Source organism: Leptodactylus fuscus, chromosome 3 (assembly GCF_031893055.1).
Source record: "Leptodactylus fuscus isolate aLepFus1 chromosome 3, aLepFus1.hap2, whole genome shotgun sequence".
Classification (NCBI taxonomy): Eukaryota; Metazoa; Chordata; class Amphibia; order Anura; family Leptodactylidae; genus Leptodactylus; species Leptodactylus fuscus.
The window spans coordinates 5,657,443-5,670,475 of record NC_134267.1 but is presented as its reverse complement, the minus strand read 5'-3'; the positions used below and the strand labels follow the sequence as shown (position 1 = coordinate 5,670,475).

General features: G+C 43.6%; 1 protein-coding gene across 14 annotated transcripts in view; it reads right to left on the bottom strand.

The window, feature by feature from the left end:
- The window catches only part of NRXN1 (neurexin 1), a 1,231,735-nt gene that overhangs the window by 568,087 nt on the left and 650,615 nt on the right, over nucleotides 1-13,033 (bottom strand). For all 14 annotated transcript variants that reach the window (XM_075266983.1, XM_075266984.1, XM_075266994.1 and 11 more), the window contains one exon: nucleotides 9,406-9,596. In XM_075266983.1, coding sequence (XP_075123084.1) covers nucleotides 9,406-9,596 — 191 coding nt within the window. The remainder of the gene's footprint in view (nucleotides 1-9,405; nucleotides 9,597-13,033) is intronic.

The window sequence follows — 13,033 nt, the reverse complement described above, 5'->3', positions numbered from 1 at the left end:
ACTTCCATGCAAAATGTCAAGTTCAGTATACCTAGAGGGACATAACTAGCATAACCATACCTTGCAGATTTATTTTCTCTCCAATCATACTCTGGCTGCGCTCGGTACTAGGGCCTATACATGATATTTGACAAGTGTCCCCCCCCCCCCAGTCTCTACATGTCCAATATCAGATTTCCACTCCTAATGTCAACTGTACCAACTGGAGAGGCACAAACTGGCGCTATAAAGTAGACCTTCTACCGGGCTATCCTAACCTGTTTTCTATTACAGGGGTTTTTCCATAATTAAAAGATATCAATTCACCATATGGTTGCAAATCCAAGTGTTGGATCCCCATTGACCATGAGATTGGGGATCTACAAGCCTGAATGGAGCTGCAATCCAATTGAAGTCTATGGAGCTGCCGGAGACAGTCAAGTACCACCGCCCATTACTGTACAGAAATGTTCTCCATTACTTTCCTCATGGCTGGACTTGTTCAGATATTCGTATCACAAGAAAACTTAACACCGGGGCCATACAGTGGCTCAGTGGTTAGCAATGCAGCCTTGCAGCACTGGAGTCCTGGTGTTCAAATCCCGCCAAGGGCAAAAAAACATCTGCAAGGAGTTTGTATGTTCTCCCTGTGTTTGCATGGATTTCCATCCCATATCCCAAAAAGAAATTAGAAAGTGATATCCTTCCTAACTATATCTAACCTAGTCTTGTGTCTGTATGATCACACAGGGGCTGATAGAGGGGTGAATTGCAGAATTTCAAGGCTTCTGTCACACTAGGTTCATCCTACGCCTCTCTGTTATTCTGTTGTAATACATAGAGTCTGACAAATCTCGCTGACTATAATGGGGTGTGGTTGTCCTCTGAAACTGCCAGAAGAAAAAGTCACTTATCCTCTGTTGATTTTGCAGACGGACATTGTGATCTGGTAGTGATCTCCTTTACGAAGTATTGGGGGAATTCATTAAGGTGCAGCATGTACTGATATCAATAGGAGTGCTAGTGACAGATATCAGTTATCATCAGTCTCTGGCATATACATATATACATGGATAACCTAGCAGAATTTTTTTTATTCTGCCAAGTGCTACTATTTATCACATGGCTGAAGAAAAGCCTTAAAGAACTGATACCTGGTCAATTTATTATGGAATTGTTTCATCATCGGGAGGTGAGAGACTGCCGGGGCCGTGTAAAATTCTTATGGTTAGATTAAAGGGGTTTTCTAGGATTGTCATATGGATGGCCTATCCTAAGACTGGCGGTGTCCAAAACCAAGGATCCCCAAGGATGAGCTGCTTAAAGCCACAGTGGTTCTAAGCCAATAATTTCACAGTTATTCATCAAGTGGCCCATTTGCAGCTCAGTCCCATTCCAGTGACTAGGACTCAGTGCAATACCAAGCACAGCCTCTTCACAATATATGGTGCTGTGAATGGTATTCAGCAAAGAGGTGTTAACCAAGCATTGCGGTCTCTTTAAACACCTCATTGGTGGGGATTCGGCTATCAGACCCCATGGATCTGATATTGGGTCCTTAATCTGAATAGAGGAAGATGAATATTGAGGAAGGGAGAGAATAAGACAAAAGAAGAGAAGAAGAAAGGAAGAAAAAGGAAGAGAGGTGGGGGAGGAAAAAAAAAAAAAAAAAAAAAAAAAAAGACAGTGAGGGAGCATCGAATATATAATTAATAAGAGGGGGGATGGTAGACAATAGGGGTATGTTCACATTAGAATCTAACCTACATTTTCTGTGACCGATATCGGAGACTGATGCCATGTATGTGCTGAGGATCTGACCATGGATTGGCTCTATTGTCATTCAGTGGAGCTCATCTGTGCAATAGAGCTCATAGACTATGTGTAGATACTGAACATCAATGCAGATATTCTCCTATCCACATTCTAGGGTTGTCAGAAAACACATGCAAGAGCTGAAAATTTCAGGCAGAGGAACTAAAAGATCCAGGGTGATATAAAATAGAGGAAATACTCAAAGGAGAGAGAAAGAGAAAAAAGAAGAGAAGGAGGAGGAGGAGGACAGCCGAAAAGGGAGGGAAAGAAGGAGGGAGGCAAAAGTGAAGGAGAAAAATTACAAAGAAAAGGAGGGAAGATAAGAAGGGAGAGCGAAAGAATAGGGAAAAATAGGGGAAGGCTATAAAAAAAAAGAAGAGATGATGAAAGGAGGAAGACAAACAGAGAGGAAGCAGAGACAGATAACTACAGTGAGGGCATGATGGAGGGGACGGATGATAAGGGTCAGCGGAGGCCGACATAAATGGTGATGTTATATCATAGGGAGGCATCTTCATCTATATTACCAGCAGTCTGGTGACACACCTCTCCGCACATGCTCAGCCAAGGCTTACTATATGCCTGGGGCTTGTTTTGTACACTGAAGTATATTTTACATCCATTTGTACAAGTCTGTCATCCTGCGCAGTGTTTGGGCTCCTGTTCCCTAAGTTAGTGCTCCAATAGATCTTGGCGGCTGCATTATGACTGCCTGCTCTGACTGCCATAGTGCTGAACAAGGGCTTTTTCCTCCAGTGTCGGCTGGAGATACTGCATAATGCATCTTACTCTGTAGTAGAGTCTTCCCAGCACCTTGCATATATAGTGGCAGGCATAATCCTGGACAAACACTCTACAGCCATATGTTTTCATAGGACCTTCAAACCCCTTAATGACTCTGCCTTCAAATCACTAAGCCGCACATAAAATCACTTGGAGATGACATGTTGGTTGCTCAGTCATTTTATTTTTAGAATTCCAAGCAGAACTGGATGTGACATTATGAGATTGCCATCTAGTGGCAGAGAGCACGCACTGCGTTATACTGAACCAATGTATAGCAAAAGTTTTCTAAACAAAAAAAAAAAACAATTCTATTTTTGCATTAAGGGTAATTATATTAAAATATTTCACTTTGAAGTTTTTATATATCTTAAACCCTTCATCCATGTGTCCCCTTAAAGAGCGACTGTCACCATATCTGAAGAGCCCAATGGCATCCATCAGTGCGGTCACCCGCAATATTTTGGTTTTCTGATTATCAAAATCTGTTCAGCCATTCCAAAGGTATAAGGCCTTTTAGTGATGTTGTAAATGAGGGATTATTGGCCAAGTGGGCGGCAACATTGTGGGGCGAGTGTTGACCACATACCCTATAATACCCCGATAAGAGGGCTTATATAATTGGAAAGGCTGAACAGATTAGGCCATGTGTGTCATCGGGAATATCATCCTTATAACTGTCCATCCTAATACCCAACCAAAAATTGTTTTCTTATAACCTTCCCCACCATCACGTTACGATACCCAATTTATCATACAGTATTCCTTTACTATAGAACCTGACATCCTCAATATCCAAGGGTGCATGTAGATCCAGGGTGTCACCAATATCAGACTGGCCTAACAGAGGATCCTCCAATGGACTTAGGCTCTAAGACAATGATGGTCCAGCAGAAGACCCCCAAATTAGAAGGGTGATATGGTCCATTTCCTAGGGGTCCCCAGAATCATTTTATCTGCTACCCCTAAGAAACTGAGTCCAACACTAAGTAACACACACAAGTCTGATCGCTACTAATGTATCGGCATCAAATGCTGCAAAATTTCTTGGTGCCATATAAAAAAAAATGATCAATCAGCTACTTTTCACATGGGGGGGGGGGATCAGTTAAGTATTCTGTTATTTCATTTTGTTTCAGTAAAACTGGATTAATATTTCACACATTTGGGGAAATAACGATTCATTTAGCGCAATTATCAGTGAAATATTCATCTATCTTACAGCGCTGTCACAAAGGAAATGTATTACATGTGGAAAATAAGAACGCTGTGGGATGTATACTGCCACCTACTGGGCACAGGCAGCATGTCATGCAACAGAAAATAGTAACATAGTTACTACATCTGTTTAACCTGAACATAGGTGAATTTATAGAATATATAATATTAGTATTATTTATTAATTATTATTATTATTTATACTCCCTTCTATCCCCCTGCCCCTCCTGACTACAAACACTCAATTAACATTATGGTATAAAAATCCCCTGGAGTGGAGGGTGGAGGGTAGTGACCTCCCATAAGTGTCCACTCCATTTACTATTAGTGGCATACCACTGGACAGAAGGCAGACGGGGCCACTGTGCTGTATACATACATACTATAAGTCACTTCATATGTGTATGATGGGGCCCTTGGAGAGTGAGGGTCCAGTTCTGGATAGTCCCATGTCATTGGATGACATGAACCTGTGTAGAACTTCCTCTTCCAGAAAAAATGAACAGGACACAAGTCCAAAGGTTACAGGAGGAATTAGAGGAGTTTTCTGTGCTAAAAATATTAATGACCTATCCTAATGACAGGTCTCTAAGATCAGACTGGAGGGGGGGAGGAGGGTGGCTCTCCCCCTACACTGAATATATGCAGAAAGCAGACAGCCCTGTAGTGACCAAAGTGAGTCACTGCAGCTCAGGTCCCATTCAAATGAATAGGAACTGATCTGCAGTTCCAGATCTGACCACTACACAGAACAGCGCTGTCTGCATCCTGCTCCACTCTCTATGTATCAGCTACTGAAAACAGCTATTCTATAGGACTGTCAGGACACCCCCCAATCTAGTATTTAGGATCGGTCATTCATTCTATTAGCCCTTGTATAATAGACCCTACAGTTATGGTTAGCTAAGCTGGACCCTATTGGGATGGGGGTCAATTAGATTTTTTGTTACCTTACTTCTGAGGTCTGTATTACTCTTGGCTTTAGACTGTAGTTTAGCAGCAGACGTTATATAAATTTCATAAACTTTTGCAAGGCAAGTAATAGCGTATTACCTATAGTAGGTGCCATATGGGAGTGGGATGGTGGCTCGAGTATTTAAAGAGGATTTAAGTGATTAAGAGATAGAAGTCCTGAACAATAGTGATGTGAATAAAGCTCTGGGGTAAGAAAGAACGCTTACTATACACTACAATATCATGTCTATGCTCCTCTTCTTTCCTATCTCCTGTATCCACTTCTATTTGCAGATATAATCCGATACTTCAATGTACGGACAATCCGTCTTTGTTTCCCAAGATGGATTCAGCAGAGATTTTATAGTGAGTTTCAGATTAGTAGGAAAGGGAATGAAGAATAGAGCCAGAGAACAGGGAATGTAGAAGCTGTTTCCCTAATAAGATGTGTTACAAAGTTTCTTATGTTCGTCATTGTTACTGATTTAGGCAAAGATGATTGAAAGTTTAGATCACGAGAACCGCACGAGCCAACATTAGTCTACAGATCTGTCACCACCAGGTTTCTTCACCAATTCAGTCTTAAGTCTCTTTTGCACGAAGAAAATGTGACTTTCCGGAAGTTTAATCCCCCCGGCCCCCTCCCCTCCTGACTGCGGGCCATTCAATTAACAGCAAATCCAATTTCTAAATGAGCACAACATTGGTAATTCCACTTTTTAATTATAGAAACTTTTGGCGATTTCTTTTCTCTCTCTTTGTGCTTTGGATTATTCAATAGAAAGTTGAAGATTTCTGACATCGATTTTCTTTCCGCTTACTGGACAGTTCTGCAAATTAATGCCGTCGTGATTTTTTTAAAATTATTTTATGGTAATAATTAGAATTTTTTTTTCTAAAGTTTTTTAGACTTGCACAAAAAATTCTCAAGAATTCAGAATAAAGGCAATGATAGCAAATATTAAGCTGGGACACAACTGGAACCTGGAAAGTCTCTCGATTTAGGATTGGTGGTGCGTCAAACACCAACTTTTTATCACAAGGAGAAAGGATCGGCAGGATCCAGGAATCTAAGGTCTATAGAGGAGGTGAAAAACACACAGGGACTGGTTTATCACACCTTGTACAAAGGTTTTCTGGTGTGGGGGGGGGGGGGGGAGAAAAAAAAAAAAGATAGTTTTTGGCCAATGCCGGGATTTTAAAGGGATCCTATCATTAAAACTCAATTTTTTGTCCATCTTCTTCAGGAACGGGCCTTCTTCGAGTCTTCGACCGGCAGTAGCTTCAAACTTCTAGACCTCGGGCAGCCGACTGCACATGCCTGCCGGCCACAAGACAATGGCCCCTTACAATACTGTGTTAGTGGCCATTTTCTTGTGGCCAGTGGGCATGCGCAGTTGGCTTTGACTGCCAGTGCCAGAAGAAGACGTGAGGAGACGCCCATTCCTAAAGAAGATGGAGGTAGCGCTGGAGAGTCCTCTGGCAGCATTGGGGACGCCCCCAGTGCTGCGAGATAACTCATTTGCATACTGACAAAAGCCAGGATTTCTTTGGAACGGCGGCCAGGAGAAGACATCTATAGGTAGGAGAAGAATAGCCTTTCTTAAGGTTATTCCAACGTGTTAGGGGCAAAAAATTGAGTTTTAATGATTGAATCCCTTTAACAGATTCTCGACTTTTTGGGTTTTGCAACTTTTTGCTTATGGTAAAAAGTTGTCAGGGTGAGGATCAAGCTATAGGGCAGGGACACCATCACAGATTTACTAGAATTAGTGCATGAGCTACAGCCCAGTCCTTGTCCAGCCCAATTAATGGGCGGGGGGCAAGAGGGTCCAGGGGCAGTTTGGAGGCTATCGCATAAAGTTACCGTATCTATTTTACCAGTTGACTATGGGAACACCTAATAGTCCTACAAGGCTGATAATCTGACAAGTGGCAGCTCATCCATGTCGGAGTACCAAACTTTAACCCCTCCCCTCCCCCCCCCCCCCCCATTATAAGTCAGTGCCCCCTCCCTTAAGCCCGTTTCACATCTGTGCATGGGTTTTGGTTCGGAGGTCCACTTGGGTCTCCCAAACGGAAGTCTAATCTGCATAAAAAAAAATGGTTACCTTAGGAAACCTGCAGACCCCATAGACTATAATGGGGGATTCTGCACAAAAAAAAATGCAAAGAGAAAGGTGCTGCTTCCAGGACTTTTTACTCCGCCCGGAATCCTCAAACTCAGATGTGAACCAGACCTTAGCCTATAAAGTTTCTGAATAAAATACTTAGATAAAATAAAAATACTGTATTAGCTGCAATATCATACCCCGTATCCTTACTTTGCATTTGAGCTTTGTGTTGTACCCTTACTCAGTTGTTCCTCCTGGAAATGTATACTTTGTCACAATTGTATGTCCTCATATAGTCTCAGACTCTTCCGAATGATGTGTGATAGTGAAGGGTAGCCTGCCCCTTTGTGTCCCGCGGTTACTTCTTTGTATTACATTACCAGGAGGAGTAACAGAGGAAAAACACAAGGCAGAGTTCAAAGAAAACATACCATAGCATTTTGTTAATGGGGAAATACAAGTATTTACTATACAATGGTGACAGGTCTTCTTTAAAACATTCGAGCTGAGCCCCGTCGCCTTCTCCTGCCCATCGCGTTTCCCCTCTCTAAACTCTATTACTTACTTCTGCGCCGGTTCTGACATTTCCCCTGTAATGTGAAGTAGTTATCACAAGTGAGATTTAGTTTCATTTCATATTTACCTAAATTGCATTTAAATTGCTTAAAATCCTTGAAACAAAATTGAAGACAGAAGACGGCGGAGGAAATGAAGGAAACGGCTTCTCCGGAAAACGACTTGGAATGTATTTCAGCAGAATTCAAGTGAAAGGTGAAAAAGTTCAATTCAAAAACTGCAACTTAAAAAAATGGCATCTGAGCGCGATGGGAGACATATCCGGGGAATTCGGACACTTATAGGGGTGACACTTACTGTATAGGAAACCTATAGATCAGGCTCCAAGATTGGAATTGGAAAGGAATTGTCTTTATTGGCCCCTCGTGGGTAACAAATGTCCCTGTTTATATGAAGATCGAGCAGGAAATTTTTGTTCATGTAACGAAATTTTGGAAAAGTCAGACAAATAGAAAGTTGTATAGGGTCACTGGTCCCGGGAAACGGGGCATGACCAACCAAAAAAGGATGGGGTTTGGGTAAAAATCGACCCCCCATAGGGGCGGCGGAGGTCGGGGCTCTGGCTAGGTTGGAGTAAAATATACCAGGATGGTTGAGCTTGCTTTAGTCTATTGGCCATACAACCCTGCACTGGTCACATCGGTACGGTATGCTGTGGAGTAATGGGGCACATACCAGGCCAGTCTCCATTAAAGGGGTTTTCCAGGACTACAATGCAGAACTCCACGTCCTCTACTCAGGAAGTGACATCACGTCCACGGGTCACATGGCCAGGCTGCAGCTCAGTTCCATACACATTGAATGGGATGTGACCAACGGACATGATGTCACTTCCTGAGAAGAGGAGGCGGAGCTCAGTATCATAATCATGAAAAACACCTTTAAATCTCCTCCTCAGTGATCAGGGAGTTGGAGACCCCAAATGCACAGGAGTGGTCTGAATGGTGGATTAGAGATGACGAAGTGGAATTTGATCAGAATTACAGGAAATATTCGATTCACATCGAATCCAGATTTCCTCATGCGTTGTGCTAACGGATCGCATTTTTTTCTAAAATAGCTGCTACACAGTTTGACATGGGGCAAGGAACTCTGGGAACACAGATCACCCACAATGCCATGCGTACAGCCAATCAGCAGACAGCTAGCCCTGTGATGTCACACTCCTATAAACCCTTCCCGACCGCCACAGCAAACTGACAGCTAACACACTGCTCCATAACCCCAAATTAGAGAACAGCTCCGATCAGGGGATTTAAGCCCTTGGATGCCGCGGTCAGACATGATGGTGGCATCCAAGGGGTTCCTCCATGCTACATGTCCCCCATGGCTAGATAGCGGGGGTGGCAATATGCATCTTCTGTAGCCCAGGGTCTGGCCAGTGACCCCAGGCTTCTAGTAACCCCCAGTACATGGCTAATCCTGCCCAGAAGTGAGTATGTTAGTCTCTGCATCTGCATATGTATTGCAGTCTATAGTGCTGATCCATTGATCAGGGCTTCACTGGTTCAGGTCCCCTAGTGGAACATCACTACAAACCACTGTAAGACACACAGGACTACACCACCATACAGGCTCTCAGCCGCCAGGAACTAGCTGGTTTTTGTAACAATTTGCATAAACCATATTCGACAACTATAGGGAGGTTCTCGACAAGATGAGCGCACCCATTCATGGAAGAGGGCGCAAACCTCCCGAATGTAGCAGAACGCCTCAGCCTATGTGGGTGTTACATGCAACAGGGGTGTCACCAGTCTATTGCTTGCCCAATAAAAAGGAGCCCAAAAGTGGGTGTGACCACATCAACAGGGGAGTGGTCTCACCCCAAACTTTCCCCCCGTTTCTCCATACACTGAGATCTTCTCGATGGCAACAGGTACGGTGTATCCACAAGATGCGTTTTTCTGACGCGACATCATGATAAGTACTAATATATGAGCTATACACACAATAGGGGGGCACTTACTTTTGAGGTCCAGGTTTCTGGCTCCCGCTGTGCTCTGCGTGGTGATTTTTGTGTCTATTTTCACTGTGTGGAGATTGCTGGTGTCTCTGGAGATCATCACATTGTGCCATTGATGGTCATTGAGGGGTTTGTTAGAGCTGCCTTTTATGAGGTTTGCACCATTGCCCAGATCGAAAACATAATGCAAATATCTGAAAGATAAGAATATATAGTTTGTATCAATGTGCTGTAATACAGATACACTACCGGGATTATTCTAGTAATTACCTTGATGGTAACATTTACAGCAACATTTACGGTCACGGCATTGAAGTGAATGATGTTATAATGGTTGTCATAAAATTCTGCAATAATAAATTCCCATTCCTGCTGTTCTCATTGTAATAAGAATGTTATACAATAGGAGCAAAGACAGAACTCTGAGGACCTCTAGTGGTCAAATACAAGAATGCAATCTGCAGTATTGTAGCCATTACTGTATATTGTTACCCTGTATATACATTACACATATAGGTTTACAACATGATGGTTACCAATCATACAAGGCACAGTGCACACATTGTGTCCATGTACAGAACATAATCATTTTGTATAAAAAAAAGGATTTCTTTATTTTTATATAGCGATGAACCTGGAGTCAGTCTATGGGTAGGGGTCTCTAGCAGAAGAATGCAAGCACTGCATTTGGATGACACATTCCCATTATCCTGTGTGAAACTTCTCTGATCTCCTTTCTGATTTCCTTTGACATCTGGCAGTTTGTGCATCATAAATGTATTCCCCCTGCCCTCGGGTGCACTGGAGTGAGAAGGTTTATGATACACGACCTTCCACTGTCAGAAAGGAGAAAAATTAACCCTTTCATGGCAAAGAAACTAGCACTTAGTCACCATGTAGTCAAGGAAGGAGTCATTGGGGAAGGTTATAGCACAAAAGGGGAAGTGATTACTTTGTATTGGAAAATGACAGTGAATGATGGGACATGTTGTGAAGTCTTAATGGTGGTGTGGACTCAGAGCAGAAGAGGGAAATTTTGCTAACATATACAGATGGGAAGTGACCATAGGCATAGTTAGCAGGGGTGGAGGGAGCAGCTGATTCTGTGGGGCCCACCCCAGAACCGTCATTAATGCTTTAATTTTAACTAGATTGGTGTCTGCAGACACCAATCTAGTTAAAACGAATCAGGTCAATTCAGGCCTGCGCTTTACAAGACACTGAGAGCAGACAAAACTCGTCTTCTCTGGATATAGGCCGATGTGATGACATCATAGCATCGCACCTCCTGCACCAAGACGCAGATGTCCTCTGTGTGGACCCTGCACATGGAGAAGAAAAGGAGGAGGCGACTGTTACGTTTGTGTCTATGCCCAGACCCAGACTCTGGACTGCAGACTGCACCGCTAAGGGAACAGGGGTGGGAGACTCTCCCTGACACTACAGTGGCTAGCTAGGCCCTGCCTGCGGGTGGTGGTCAGCTGTACCCAAGCTAGCCTTGGCCTCGACAACTCCTGGCTCTCTAACACGAAGGCCCAGCCGACAGATAGGGCGAGAGCTACAAGAGAGTTAGGGACTGGGGATACTAAGGTGGACACCCCTAAAGAAACCAAGGTGCAGCTGCAGACAACACAGGACGGGATGTGCTGGACAATGGACACGCAGCACAACACAACACACAACAAGAGAATGAGGAGAGGGACAGGGGTGAGGAAAGGGTTACACAGGACTGGGGCAAAACAAACTGGAACCCAAACTTACTCACAAACACCAAGACTGTGACAGGCAACCAGAACTGAGGATAGGGGAGACAAGGCAACACTCACAACTCACACCACTTCCAAGACAGCTGAAACTTCCACAAACACTCCTCTTCCTTGAGCCACAAATTCTAGGTGGTAACAACAAAAACCGGCAACTAGTGAAGCCAGCCCTCCTCCTAATACAGGCCCCAGAACCGTCCCATAGGATAATGATAACAACCAACACCTGAGGCTCAATCCAAAGAACCTCAAGTAAATTCTGAAGGCCAATACTCCATGCCCAATGGCAAGGAAACCACCAGAAGACCCCAGACCACCGGATCAAAACCCCGACTAAACCCCACCAGAAAAACACACAGTTATACAAGTCTTCAGGTCGTGACTGCGGCTGCATTCACCAAAGGCTCGCAGGGAGGAGAGTATAACTTTTTTTTTTTTTTTTTAGCACAGCTGTGAGTGTTTTACTAGTATAAGGGGTTGTTATGAGGTCGAAATACAAGGGGGGATTCATTAGGGGGCATTGTGACGATAGGGGGGTTCATTTATATAAGGGCTATTAGGGGGCATTACAAGGGGGGGTCATTTATGTAAGAGGTCATTAGGGGTGCATTAGTTATGTCAGCAGGAATCAGGGGCTTAAGATAATCGGGGCAATTGATTTAATTAAGGCTAAAGCTTGTCCACGGCATGCATTTTTCTGCAATGTGTGGACGGGACTCACTACAACCCCATCCATTTTGCAGGAACTGTAAAACTGCATTTTTCTCTGCGGCGTTTACACCACATACAGCCCAACCTTAAGGAGTTTTCCAGCTCATTTTTATTGATGATCTAACCTCAGAATAGATCATCAATAAGAGATCAGTGCCCCCTTGCTGATCAGCTGTATGAGGGGCTATGGCGCCTGTTTATCACATGCTGTCTGTCTACAGTGACTGCCTGATGTCCTTCCAGTCTTGTTACACAGACATGTGCAGGACTAGACTGTAGTTACATGACATGGCCACTAGGAGCTGTATAACACTATGCAAACAGAGAAGGGGTCACGGCACTTACACAGATACCTCGGGTCATTCAAGCAACTGATCCTGGGGGTCCCAGGTATTGGAACCCCACATTTTTTTTTTTTTTTTTTTTTTTTTACTTTTTAATAAGGAATCACCAAGGGCATTATTAATATGGGGCACTATTTATGGGGGTGCACAGGGAAGATATTAATTTAATGTTGTACTTGGGGGTATTATTCATTATGGGGGGTTATATTATATACTTTATAATTGGGGTGGCAGCAGGATGGGTGTGCAGGAGAGGACAATGTGGGTCAGGTGCCTGGAAAAGATGTCTGTGCTGCAAACTTCACAGAGACTGGAAGACGTGGCCATGGCGGACCAGACGGAAGAGAAATGGAATGGAAATGTACACGATTAGTCAGAGACGTCACTAGTAAGTCACTAAATGCTACTGTATTCACCTAAATCATCTGCAGACCCTGTGTAGAGCTGGAATCTACCACCATATGGTGATGATATCAGTATACCTAAGTTGGGGGGCCACTTGCACATGTTCTCTCCCCCCCTCATGAGTAGTTGTAGCTTTTGCACCAGGGCTCATGAGACTTTAGTTATGTCTATGTCTGTACAGTTGAGAATTTTCCAAAAACAACAATCCTGTTAAATTCAGGATTGTGGGGACAGTTTTTTTTTTTTTGGGGGGGGGGGGAGCTCAAGTTTTTGCAATGGACAGGTTGTTTGGGCATCCTCCGAACAGAAAGCTAATCCACATCAAAAAAAGCAGTTACCTTCGGAAAACCGCAGACCCCCTAGACTAAAATGGAGTACATGCGGTTTCCGATCAGTTTCCGCAAGAAA